This window comes from Acanthaster planci, linkage group LG21 (genome assembly GCF_054643075.1).
Source record: "Acanthaster planci isolate LZ-2023a linkage group LG21, COTS_SCS, whole genome shotgun sequence".
Taxonomy (NCBI): domain Eukaryota; kingdom Metazoa; phylum Echinodermata; class Asteroidea; order Valvatida; family Acanthasteridae; genus Acanthaster; species Acanthaster planci.
The window spans coordinates 3,868,293-3,881,824 of NC_141797.1; the positions used below are offsets into that span (position 1 = coordinate 3,868,293).

The following is a 13,532-nucleotide window of genomic DNA, read 5'->3' on the forward strand; positions in this document are numbered from 1 at the left end:
GCATCAGTACTGTATTTTGTGTTTCAAATTCATACCTCTGTCAATTAAAGCTCTTGTATAATTGAATTCAGCCAGGCAGTATTTTTATGCTTTGCGGCAAATACCTTCCAAAGATCTACCCATTCACTGCCAACAATACCGGTACTTCAACTACATAACATTCAGACAAGACAAAAACTGTGTTTCAACTGCATTTAATTCATTATTTACATTTTACAAACTTGAAAATATTAAATTACTTAAAAAGAGCTTGTTCTTAAATTACAACAAATATCTTAAGATCTGCTTGTACGTTTGGAGGACTAGCGCTAGCTGTACCATTCAGCTAACCTAATTACAAGGCCTAGACAACACTTGTTTATAGAGACATCAAAAGATTTCTACAGGATGAGCTTTGAAAAATTGGAACAGTTACAAAAACTGTTTACAATTTGGCTATGAACAAAAAATGTATTTGAAGATGAACGGATTCAAAGACATATGACCACATTTCCTCAAGGGACCCCAGGCGCTGTTTTCAACAAACCCTCTACATGTATAGGAAATCTCTACGACCCAAGAGTCCAGCACAGGAATATTCTTGGCTGTGTAATATGTTGGAGGTTCTGTGCATGTTCAGTTGCTGATGTACTGCATCTTGTTAGTGCTACTTGTCAGAGTCTCACTAAACTACTCTGTCTCATGTATAAACATTTACTCTAACCATGCCAAGATCCTATGTAATTGAGACTAAACCTCAAGGCTGGCCAACAAAAACAGTCATAAGGCCATACAATTCAAAGGGATGTTTGGTGTGGATGGTCTGCACCTGTACACAAATGTGACCCACCGTCCCCAAACCAGGTTGAAGTCCGTATTTGTGATGTTGGACAATTCCGCTCCTTCAGCTTTTTCTACACTTTAAGTGATCCACGTCAAATCGAAATTATGTCTGTAGTGAGCTTCTTACGGGCAGTAATAGCTGTAAAACTCCCATGAAGATCTGTTCCACTATTTTAGGGTTATGAAGTTACCTACTTCAGCCTGGTTTGGGGATGTTGGGTCACAAATTGAGGCAATTGATCACTACTCACTGATGGGACAACTGCAAAATGGCCAGAGCATTTGTGGCCACATTCGTGAAAATGTTGTAGGCTTAAACATGTTAAACGTGGATGAATTGGGATAAAGCATTCGTGCTTGAACAAACAAAGGCATTTTGGTAGCCAGCAGCAACATCCCTAGGGCCAGTGCACAATGTGTGTTTGTGTGAAGTTGTCTCCACATTTATGCACATAGCATACAGTAGTAACCAAAGCTGATGTTATGCCAGATGCATGTTTCCCCAAATATATCTTCAAGGAGTGTGTTAAACTTCCAGGATACCAATCCTTTCATTAGTCACACTTTCAAATAGTTGGATAAATCTTTTGTTGGTCAATTCTATTTGGAACCCATCTGACATGCACCACATTCCAAATTCTAATTTTTAGGGTTCACAAACCCCAAGTAAAGCAGTACTATCTCCCCAATCTGACAAAATGAGTAAATCGGATATATTTTGAAGTGTCTCAGAGGGGTCAGGGCTTTATCTCACTCATCATTGAAGTCAAAGGGCCCAAACTTCTGGCGGAATTCCTGGGCTAATCTAGTCTCTTCCTCTTTGTCAATGGAGCAAGCCTTCCAGTTAGCCCTCTCTGGCATGTTAAGCAGTTCCTCACAAGCCATGATTTCCCTGTAGATACAAGGGGAGACACAGTCAATTCTGAAAACCTTTGCCTGTGTAATCACTAATCTCTTGATGGAATCAATAAACAAGAACTCACAAATCAAGTCACTTCTCAAACAGAAACCAGCCCAAACCAACACACCAGTTCACCACAGGGTTTAGGACCCATCTTGGCACACCCAATATTGTTATACCACAGTCATAGATATGTTGGTAAATATTTATCAGTTGTGAATTGATCATGTGATATGTTACAAGCGTGCATGTATCATGCATGCGTCAAGTGCACTGTTGCCAGGCAGCAAGAAACGATGGATAATGGTGATCTTTCCCACAGTTGATGTGTCATGTCTACTGTGTTGTAACTGTTTAATCTTAGGTACAAGGGTGGATAGGCGCGGTGGTACTACACACCAATTATTGTGGATGTACACTGTGTGGGGGACATTGAAACACTGTGTCCATTCACAAGTACAGCTCTCTCCACTCTGACCATGATGGAGACCTGTGGGTTATTAAACCTTTGTTTGTGCACCCAGCTATGCTCATGGAACACAAGTATGCTCTGATCACTGTTTCTGCTGTGATCGCCATTGCTGTTTATATAAAACTCTCGTGCAGTTGTCTATTCTAGTCTGTTCTTCAAACTTGTCAATCTTGAAATTCAACCAGTCAACAAAACCACAGTGCTTTATGAATCCCAGGTTTCTCAAGTAAACCAGTCTGTTTTATATCCTAGATTCCCCCCCCCAAAAAAAAGGTCAACAGAAGACATCACAATAAATTATTTTCCTGGTAATTTGATATCTAATTTGCTGTTTTAAGTTTTTCAATTTGTCAAAATGTTTTAATTTATCTTGCGATAAAATCTGCACATATTACACAGAAGACCACTCCAATGTAATCTATGACTGTGGTAGAACAAAACAATTGTTCCCTGCAGTATTGGGTCCATGGAATTTGTACACCCTCAGGAGCAAATGGCACCCACGGCTTTGCCTCGAGTGCCATTTGCCCCCAAGGATGTACAAAACACCATGGACCCCTACACCACAGGCAACAATTATGAAATGGTCACTAGTGGGCTTTCAGTCACAGAGCACACACGGTTTCTTCATCATTTGAAGTAGTATGCAGGATTCTGTGAAAATGTTCTCATTGGCTATCCTATCATTTATGAGTAGAGTGTCTGTTTTCTTGAAATGAGCCCTCTGGCTGCAGACGGTTCAGCTGTCAATGTTTGCTCAGTAAAACTGCCTCTGAATTTAGCAACAGTAGAAAAAATTGTTCAAATTTTGAATAAAATTTGAATATTTACCTCCCCAACTGAAGCGGGAAGAATTCATTCTTTTTGATCTGATGCAGTAACTTAACTCCACCGTCCAATTCAACATAGAAATATGGATTACCTACTGACATAACCTGCAATAAATGAGACAGAGGACATGTTGAATTAGTTCTTTTGCATTTGTCTGTATTCCATTTCTTGGTGAGTTTCCAAACAAATTATACCTATTGAAGGATCTGTCCCCAATTATTTGAAGCCTTGAAGGTGAGGCTGACAATCAGCTACAAGTAATGTAAATTACACAAATAGTAATCCATCTTTATGGAGCAACAATTTTGTGCATTTAGCAAACTGCAGCACTAGCAATATCATGAAATGAACCACAGATGATGACAGTAGTAAGCATAGCATATTACTAAAGAACATGCTTAGCTATCAAAGTTTTTTAAAATAAGAGACGAACAGAAAGCCTGATTTTATGCTAGCATACAGACTTCTGAGGTGAAATATGCTTAAGCTTTGCAAAGCTTGTCTCCGGGTTCAATGTGGAGAACCACCTTGAAACTGATTCCTCTTAGGTGACTGTGGAAGCCGCTGGTAAACCACAGAAGCCATTGGCCTATAGCAGAAGTTACTGGCTTACGGCAGAAGCCACTAGCCCATAGCAGAAGCCACTGGCTTACGGCAGAAGCCACTGGCCTATAGCAGAAGACACTGGCCTATAGCAGAAGACACTGGCCTATAGCAGAAGCCACTGGCCTATAGCAGAAGCCACTGGCTTACAGCAGAAGACACTGGCTTATGGTAGAAGCCACTGGCCTATAGCAGAAGCCACTTGCTAATGGCAGAAGCCACTGGCTAACCACAGAAGCCACTGGTCAATGGCAGAAGCCACTCTCCATAGATGAATGAGTTGCTCCTAGCCACAACCAGCCACTTTGGACTCAGTTTCAGCCTACCTGCTTCAGATCCGTGTGCTTAGGAATCTCAAACAGGTCCAACTTCTGACTTTCAGCTTTGGAGGTAAAAACATCCTTGATATCATCACAAAGAGCTCTGCCAATCGGTACCACCTTATACAAAGGACAAGAAAAAGTTATTACGAGGATTATACAAGAACTGTTGATGATCTGTTGTAGTTTACTTGAGGAGCCAGTGAAGGAGGAATTATGGGCAGGGGCTTCACATGTAAGGGGTATGGACACTGTACATCTAAGTAGGCAGAGAGCATCTCCAATAGGTGCAGAGCTGGTTAGTGTTTACACGTAAGGGTTGTGGACAATGTAGGTAGGCAGACAGTGTCCCTAATAGGTGCAGAAAGGGCTGTGGACACTGTAGGTAGGCAGACAGTGTCCCTAATAGGTGCAGAAAGGGCTGTGGACACTGTAGGTAGGCAGACAGTGTCCCTAATAGGTGCAGAAAGGGCTGTGGACACTGTAGGTAGGCAGACAGTGTCCCTAATAGGTGCAGAAAGGGCTGTGGACAATGTAGGTAGGCAGACAGTGTCCCCAATGGCGCAGGGCTGGTTAGTGTTTCCATGTAAGGGTTGTGGACACTGTAATTAGGCAAACTGTGTCCCCCAAAGGGGCATATACAAACTCTCCTCTTGACCATCAAGACCATCAAGTGCATTGTAGTCCCAATATCCATTGTAGATACATCACATCATGTGAGGCCAGAGTTGGGAATACACGTATTGTATATAATTGGAAACAGGCTGTTGATGCCAAGTTGATGACCAAGGTACTATTGTGAATCAGCTAAGCAAAGGAAATCATACCAGGTGGCCTGGTGAAGATTTGCACAGTTTGGAAAATTTGGGCCTGGTACCGGTATAGTCTGGGCACTTTTAAGTGTCCCAATGTTGGTCTTTTCCTTGGATTTCTTTAATAAATATCATACACTTCATGCGTGGATATTGTATATCACAGTATGTCACAGCTCCATATTGAAGGTTTCCTTTTCATTTATTACTTGTAGTTGAAGATGCTGCGTTTTGAAATTCCTCTCAAAGATGACGCATGTCTTCCCCCTTGACCTGAAATACCTACGGAGGGCGCTCTTGTACTGCTCAAGTTCTTGAATAACATCCTATGAGAAAGACAGACATGTCCCATCATTTGTTTATTTTTCCAATGAATGTGCTGAAAGAAATGAAAGAGTAGAATTGAACTTGAACAATTCTTGAATGCACATAACATCCTAATTCACATCAGATATTTCTGAAAACAACAGGCTAAGACTATGTCTGAATTACGTTGCTACGACTGGAGACCGGCACACTGACAAGGGAAGTCAATGATTAACAGCTCAGGCCATGTCCCATTGATTTGATTATAACTCTCAAATAATTACAAAGCCTTAATTAGCACTCACCTCAGGCAAATCAACAATAGACTGGTAGTGACCAATAGGAAGTATGAGAACATGGTCTGGCACTAGACCACCCTTTGCCAAAGCCATGTATGTCTGCAACATGAAAGTGACGTGTTTCACATAACTGAAAGAATTTATGGAACACACCTGTTATTGTAAATATATACCTTATTGTTATTGTATACCTCTTTCCTGATTATTGGTAGAAATGCATTTCTGAATAAATTGGAGAGTCCTTAATGATTCATGTGAGACTTGGGATACTCTATGATTTGGTGTCTGTTCTTCAGCACTATCTTTGACCCCTCTCCTCATTACCCTCAGACATCAAAATAAAAGAGTTATCCAACACCACCAGACAGTTATTTACCGTTGTTCCAACGCTGACTACAAGGTGTTTTTCAACCTCTGGGCTGCCGAGACAGAACCAGCAGGGACCTGTGGGTTCTGTAGAAAATATCAGACACTTATTAATTCTCACTTGAACTGAATTGGGTATTGCATGAACCTCACTGTATCAAATTAATTGTACATCTTGTTTAGGCTTTGTTTATACATATTCATTGTCACAGGGCTAATAGTTACATATTCATCGTCACAGGGCTAATAGTTAAAAAGAAAAATGTGACCGGTCACCACAAAATGAGCTGAAAGTCGGAATTTTCAAAAATTGAGATATTGGTATTTTTTAATTCAGCAGAAAGAGAGCTTTCCAATGGTACGTACATGGAACACTTAGGTAAAGGTATAAGGTGACCATGTGGCATTATTTTGGCAGCTTAGCATCTCTGTTCCTGGCATTGTTTCAACATTTCAGACCAGGCACGAATGATGCTATTGTCAAAATTGCTGAGAATATAACATTTTTACTATATGATCCTGCAAAATATTTGGCATTAAATAGGAGACAGGATATTCTTTCCAAATATTTTAAAACCCCAAAATTGACCTCCACTTCAATATGATTTTGAACCCTCAAAATAGCAAAGAGCGGAATGCGAGTTTACTCTCATTTTGTTGTGACGGGTCACAATTGGTCTTTGATCTTTGGCAGAGTTTCAGATACTGATCACTAAGTTAACATGAAAATATCGAGATGATCAAGCACTATGTGTGAATGGGCTCATGGTGGCTGGGCTCCAGCTGTCTACATCAGGCAAAGTCCTCCAACATACTTCTGATAGGCTTAGATAGATGACAGGGGATACGATTTGATGAACCTATTGAACTGGCTTTTTTAATGGCTGTGTGTGTGAAATTTACTTATTTTTCATTTCTTATTTCTTAACATTTTGTGTATTTTAACATACTTAAACTGGTTCTTACTCAGAAATTTCATATTTGGCTTTTTCTAGATCATTGCACTAACTGTTGTTTTATTGTAATTGCTGAGCACCTCTTGAAAACAGTGTTTCACAGAGAGAGATCCCCAGGGTAGATAAGAAATAAGTAAAATAAATAAATAAATAAATAAAACAGCAATAAAGCATTTTGTTTTAATTTAAAGAGCTGTTTACAAAAGAAATAAGGCAAATGCAGTACGTCCCTTAAGCTCTGCTGGTAAGGCAAAAAGCACTTCACTTGAAAACAACATTCTACTTGTTCAATTTTTCCTTACGTGGCCTCTTTTTCCTGTCTGGTCCACTATGGTGCTGACCCCTTGACCTCTTTTGACCTCTGCCTCTTCCCCCAGAACTCTGGCTGAAAAAGTACTGGTTGGACATGTCTACCTGAGAAAAGCAGGACAAACATTATCCAAGCTTAAGTGGTAAAACTTGCAGAGAGGGAAAAAAGGCTGGGATAAAGATAGTGTTGACATAAGTTGTTACACTAATTGGCTGTGGCACAGAACTGGTTATTGACTGTGACCCAGTAAGTTGACTATGAAACTGTACAGAATTTATTTGAACAAGAATAGAAAAATGCTTTGTACACAATGCAACTTTGGATTAAACATATTCAATCCTTTAAAAGAGTTTTTCTTCATGTAATATTGACATAAATGCATTACTCAGTATGACATCTTGATGGTTGCGGACATAATGTGGTCAATAACATGGGTAGTTGCCACTGACTGCCATAGTTTAAAATTTTGTTCAAGGACCTAGGACTCAAAAATCAGTGGTGCCTTCCAACTTATTTTGCCGTAAACAATGACATTTTTGAAAAGCTGGCTCAACAGCCCATCCTGTATTATTGTCTGTGTCATTATTTGTAATGTGAGTGGCTTCAATTCTACCAAATCCCAACTGCTCATAGCACTTGTAGCAGGATTGCTGCATTACCTCAGGTCTCTGCTCTGGTCTGGTTCCAGACCAATTGTAAGGACACTCTGTAACATCCTGTGGCTGCTTGACCAACTCCTCCCTCTCCATGGATTTCATGGGGATGATGTTGAAGGCATACAAGTACTGGGCACAGAATAATGATTAACAAACAATCTGTTGAAAAGCTGTGCAATGAACTGTTGTTCTCAGTGAGAAATCTCTCTTTAAGGAAAAAGCCATTAGCTCTCTAAAAACTGAGACGCAAGAATTTTGCTAGAAAATTCCTCAAAATCGTACACTCTGAAATGACTACTATCACATTCTTTGCACTTGAACCTAAAAAGAAATCAAGTCATACAATGATTTGGCTGTAAAGTGTAAATGAATGTAAAATCCGTCATGTGCCCATCACTCAGGCCAGCGTTTATCGCTGGATTTCAGTAGCATCCAATATTTCAGTTCTCCCTATCTATTGCAGGTTACTCCCCAATTCATGACGGTACCCGTTCTTCATATCTATTGCAGGTTACTCCCCAATTCATGACGGTACCCGTTCTCCCTATCTATTGCAGGTTACTCCCCAATTCATGATGGTACCCGTTCTCCCTATCTATTGCAGGTTACTCCCCAATTCATGACAGTACCCGTTCTCCCTATCTATTGCAGGTTACTCCCCAATTCATGATGGTACCCGTTCTCCCTATCTATTGCAGGTTACTCCCCAATTCATGATGGTACCCGTTCTCCCTATCTATTGCAGGTTACTCCCCAATTCATGAGGGTACCCGTTCTCCCTATCTATTGCAGGTTACTCCTCAATTCATGACGGTACCCGTTCTCCCTATCTATTGCAGGTTACTCCCCAATTCATGACGGTACCCGTTCTCCCTATCTATTGCAGGTTACTCCCCAATTCATGATGGTACCCGTTCTCCCTATCTATTGCAGGTTACTCCCCAATTCATGACGGTACCCGTTCTCCCTATCTATTGCAGGTTACTCCCCAATTCATGATGGTACCCGTTCTCCCTATCTATTGCAGGTTACTCCCCAATTCATGACGGTACCCGTTCTCCCTATCTATTGCAGGTTACTCCCCAATTCATGATGGTACCCGTTCTCCCTATCTATTGCAGGTTACTCCCCAATTCATGATGGTACCCGTTCTCCCTATCTATTGCAGGTTACTCCCCAATTCATGATGGTACCCGTTCTCCCTATCTATTGCAGGTTACTCCCCAATTCATGACGGTACCCGTTCTCCCTATCTATTGCAGGTTACTCCCCAATTCATGACGGTACCCGTTCTCCCTATCTATTGCAGGTTACTCCCCAATTCATGATGGTACCCATGTATACTCCTGGTTGAAAAAAAGAGTCAAGAAGGGATCGTTGGACTGTTTCTTTCTGAAATTATGAGTTTTCAGTCATACAACAGTTCAGAAATCAGGTCACATGCAAGTTCACAGGAAACTCTGAATGAGCAATGACAAAGACATGCCTTTGTCACAGTTTATTTGAATACACTGTGACTTAAGACTGGATGACTTGTAAGAAGCTTCTGAAGACTTGAATACAAATATGTTCAACCTATCCAGACACCAAGTGAACAATTTGAGAAGCTACCAAAACACTTAATGTAGGATTTGATGAACTCAAAATGGGTCATCTTTTTTGCTTGAACAATAAAATTTGGAGACTGCCAATGGCAATTCCACATTGGCAGCAAACATTACTAAGTATACGGAAAAAAATTTACAGAGAACTAGGTTAGAAAAAATTAACAAAAAAAAGGTTAGATGCATTTTCCCCTCCAACATTAAAAAGGTCATACAAAGGTTTGCATTGTCATATGACTCATTTTGGCAGTCAAATAAACACCGACATTGTATAAATGAAAAGACAGCAACCTTCCAATGATTTTGATTGTATGAGATTTGTTAATGAGGTCGTTATTCAAAAATAGCTCTGGAACTTGTGGTTTGGTTAGTTGGTTGAGAGACATTCTTAAGGCAAACCTTCTTCTTCTCAGGGTTTCCGACTCTTGCAAGTCCCAGGAAACGTGTCACATGCTTTGTGGTCTCAGTCAGCACCTTGTGGTTTCGATAGGGGAGGCGCTCATAGAAAACGCCCTCTTGAGCTGCAAAATGGTAACGAGGCCTCAGTGCCAGCGCCAAGTCAGCAATCAAACTTGAACCTGTTGTTGTTGGGTCCAGCCCTTCCTGAAATTGACAAGCAACTGTGAAAAACTGAGTCGAAGTGACTGATGCAGTCACACATCATTCAAAGATCAGACACGGTGCCGTTGTTTTGAGAAAACTGGGCCAAATTGATACAAATGGACCAATAAAATTGTACATGAAGGCTAATAATTTTGTAACTCTGGTCCTGAGAAGTTTTTCAAGGCAAACAAAGTGTAATAATAGGAACAATTCACCATAGAGGGTACCAATAAGCATGTACAGCACAGGCTGTGGTTTCTGCAGCGGACCACAGGAAAAAGCCAATATCTACATATATACATCCAATGCTATATAACTCACTGGAGTGCTTGCATATTTGAATACCCCCTTTGGCCACGGTGATGTCAGCAGCACATCCAAACCCTTGAACTTGGAATCTGATATCAAGGGTACAGCCAGTGCATCAATGTCAGCCTTGCTGAAGTTGTTTGGTTCCTGGACTGCCACATGGGCCTGCTCAGTGCCACTCAGGTAACCAATCTGCAACCCAGATGCAGCATTGAAAATGCCCTTTTTGCCTGAAAAAAACCCAGACATCAGAAATTCTGAATGCTATGGGGCACGTCTGTAACGCGTCCTGACACAGGGAAAGTACACAGACTTATCATTTCAAATACCAGACCGCTGCTACATCTGATTCCAACCAGCCAGCTGACACCAGCAAGCTCGGTGGTCAAATGGTTAAGATGTCTGCACTAGGTAAGCAGTAGGTCTTGGGTTCCAGTCCCACCTGAGTACGTTTGTGGTTTTCTTGACTAGCCTTCGGGGGCATTAACTGAGTGCACAGTGTTAAAATACGCGTCGGAACGAGCAAAAAATCCAAAATTAATAAAATACCTGAGTAAGTGACTTAATCTTTAAACCAATGATTAAGTTAACCCTATACCCTTGTACATGTGGTATATGAAAACTGTGACATCATATTGAATTGGGCGGACTGAGAAGTGTCAGGGTGAGTTTCTTCAATACTTTGACTGTAAATCCCATTTATGTAGCTCCTAAATTATTTTGTAATAGAGTAAATGGACCTTGTAACCTCATAACTGTTTTCATGAAATTTAGCTGGTTTGTTAGCCTGGTAAGTGGAAACAATTGTTTTATCTTTCATTTTTTTCTTACCTAGATAAGTGATGTTTTCACACAGTTCACAGCCATTGATGTCCTTGATAAACTTCATGTTCTCTGGCTTGTTGGGGCCAAGGATATATGTTGGAATTGGTGCTTTGAAAGGCAAAAAGAACAGAATGGCTTTAAAAAATCTTTTTAAAACTATGGAAATATTGCAACTTATGATTATAGCAAAGGTTTAAATGTCACAAAATACATGTAGACTATGCAATACTACTTTTCTTTCGTACAGGTTAAATTTTTTTGGGAATAAGTGCTGGATATTATAAAAATGTTCTAGATATTTTCCAAAATTGTTAAGATGTGATTCAAAGAATTTATAATATTGAAGAAAACATAGATTTGTCAAATTTCAGATAATCTTGAAGGAAAAGACTTTTTTCAATTTCAAGATTTACCCTTTTCTTCCCCTGTCTCAAATTTTCTCCATTCTTCCTCTGTGGTACCAAAGAATTCCCCAACACAAAGCAACATCTGCACAAAAAGGATTTTCACAGATCACAGTACATCAGAGTAATTTTGGGCATCTTTCAACAATTTGTATGTTTTCTGTATACTCGATTTTGTTATGCAATATGTAAGAGCACATACCTTCAGCAACCTTTGTCTTGATTTTCAACTCATAATTTGTGATATCCAGTTAAATGCCGACTTGAGTAAAGCCTACGTGATGATTTGCCAGACTCTTCAACGAGTATGTCACTGCACTACTCAATGACATGAAATTGGGTGAAGTATCAATGATAAATGAAATTCATGTGAGTTCCAGATTTGTTTCAATGAGCCAATACATGAAGAATAAAACAAATACAAAATCATTGAAAGACATACACCTGTGGAAAAAAACTAAGATCTCACCTCAAATGGACCAGCCTTTCGATTGACACTACTGACTCTGCTGAACAGCTGACAGAATTTACCTTCAACATCCCCACAGACAAGTCTGTTTACAGATTATAGACAAGTACAGTGTACATGAACATACTACATGCTAATCGTTAAGAGGGTGGGTCATATGCATTCTAAATTCCTAATTTTTAAGAATACCCAGACTGGCGTTTGCCTCCGGATACCTTCTCTTGAAACTACTGGGCACTACTGGTACATGTATATCTGCCAACTGCACTGCACTATTGGCAGATCTTGAAGGAACTTTAGAGACTTAACATCTACTTTCCATTTTCAAAACAACATTCCACTGTTAATTAGAAAGGGGATGGTGATGTGGCATTGTGCCACAAATAAAGTCAATCATTCAATCCTTCCAGACTGGTGGTTCAGCTTGTAAGCCTCCTCATTGGCTTGATACTGTAAGAATGACTGCATATTGCATTCTGGTCATTCAGGGTTCTACTGCATGTAATTTCATGGACATTGCTGAATCGTCTTAGACAGCGTACCCAGAAATTTTGAAGGGGGAAATTTTCGATTGGCTTTTTATATGTACGTGTACATGTAAACTCTGCTAATATGATTTAAGCATACTTCAGTAACTTTCCCCTCCCCCCGAACTGTGGGGTTTGACATCCGTTGAATGGACGTCAAACCCCACAGTTTTGGGGTAAATGCTTCAGGCTACTTGGTGCCAAACCACAGTTCTGGGGGTATATGGCATGCTTCAGGCACGTTGGTGTTTTGAAAAGGGGAAGAAAGGGAAAGAATTTCAGGGCAGGAACTTTATGGAGGCATCAAAGGCAATTGTCTTGATGCCCTTGGTCTTTGCCTCAATGCCCATTGAAATGTCCCCATAGACAAGTTGAGTTTTTAATACAAATGCCCTTGCAATTTTGCAAATGAGAAATTGCCTTGCCCCTTCAACAGTTCAACATGTTCAAGAACAAAGTTCCTACCCTGGAATTTCATACATCATTACATGATGATGTATACAGATGCCACTTGACACCATATGCAAAAATCCTTCGAGACTGGTCAGAAAATTTCTGAGTGTTCTCTAAGTGAATAGGCCTACCTAAATATTTTCAGGCCCAAAATTCACAGTTTAGGGCATTGGAAATGTTTGAGTTTAAATCAGAGATGGTCACATACATGACATACATGTTGTAAGTCAGTCACACTAAAACTTTAGTACAAGTTAGGTCAGTGCCATAACTGCTGGGAAAATTAGACTAGTGGCACCTGCAAAATGGAACTCTTTCCCCTGAGGGAAGACGTCTTCATTGCATTGCAACTGCAATGAACACGTCGTCAAACTTGGGCCAGATACTCTCGTGTCACGAGTCACGGCCGCGTCGGCTATAAGCCTAATAATGGTTGGCCGGCGTTGGCATGGTTGGGAAAAAACGTTACACAGACATCTCTAGATAGTCACTTACATCTTCAAGGCCTTTGCAGACATTATTCCCAGTACTATGAAAGTGGTATTAATAATTAATGGCCAGTTAATCTCGTTAAATGTTAAAAATGAGGTAAACTGGAACAGATAAAAACAAAAAAAGCCGCTGAAACAATTAGCTTATGGGCGCATCCATGTTGTTGGATTACGGCATAATTATGAATTAACT

At 40.3% G+C, this 13,532-nt stretch overlaps 1 protein-coding gene across 2 annotated transcripts; it reads right to left on the reverse strand.

The window, feature by feature from the left end:
* Positions 1-178: 178 nt before the first annotated feature.
* Positions 179-13,525, reverse strand: cwf19l1 (CWF19 like cell cycle control factor 1). Of its 2 annotated transcripts, none has more exons than XM_022239336.2 (14): positions 13,344-13,525; positions 11,869-11,953; positions 11,409-11,484; positions 11,002-11,103; positions 10,183-10,400; positions 9,658-9,861; positions 7,658-7,783; positions 6,991-7,102; positions 5,743-5,819; positions 5,373-5,465; positions 4,971-5,087; positions 3,956-4,069; positions 3,027-3,130; positions 179-1,714 (listed from the first exon to the last, which is right to left on the reverse strand). In XM_022239336.2, the coding sequence occupies exons 1-14, from the start codon at positions 13,364-13,366 to the stop codon at positions 1,573-1,575; spliced, it is 1,593 nt and encodes a 530-aa protein (XP_022095028.2). In that variant the 5' UTR covers positions 13,367-13,525; the 3' UTR covers positions 179-1,572. The 2 variants fall into 2 exon arrangements, with proteins under 2 accessions (XP_022095028.2, XP_022095029.2); XM_022239337.2 differs by lacking the exon at positions 13,344-13,525 and adding an exon at positions 13,147-13,256.
* Between the last annotated feature and the right edge of the window lie 7 nt (positions 13,526-13,532).

What these genes read in the sequence shown, in the direction of transcription:
- cwf19l1 (XM_022239336.2), bottom strand. Translation starts at nt 13,366, where the DNA reads ATGTCTGCAAAGGCCTTGAAGAT. An exon ending in TGAGACAGGGGAAGAAAAGG is followed by an intron (nt 11,104 to 11,408) that starts GTAAATCTTGAA and finishes TGCCTTTCAAAG; the next exon opens with CACCAATTCCAACATATATC. An exon ending in CGCAGCATCTTCAACTACAA is followed by an intron (nt 4,070 to 4,970) that starts GTAATAAATGAA and finishes CCTTTGTATAAG; the next exon opens with GTGGTACCGATTGGCAGAGC.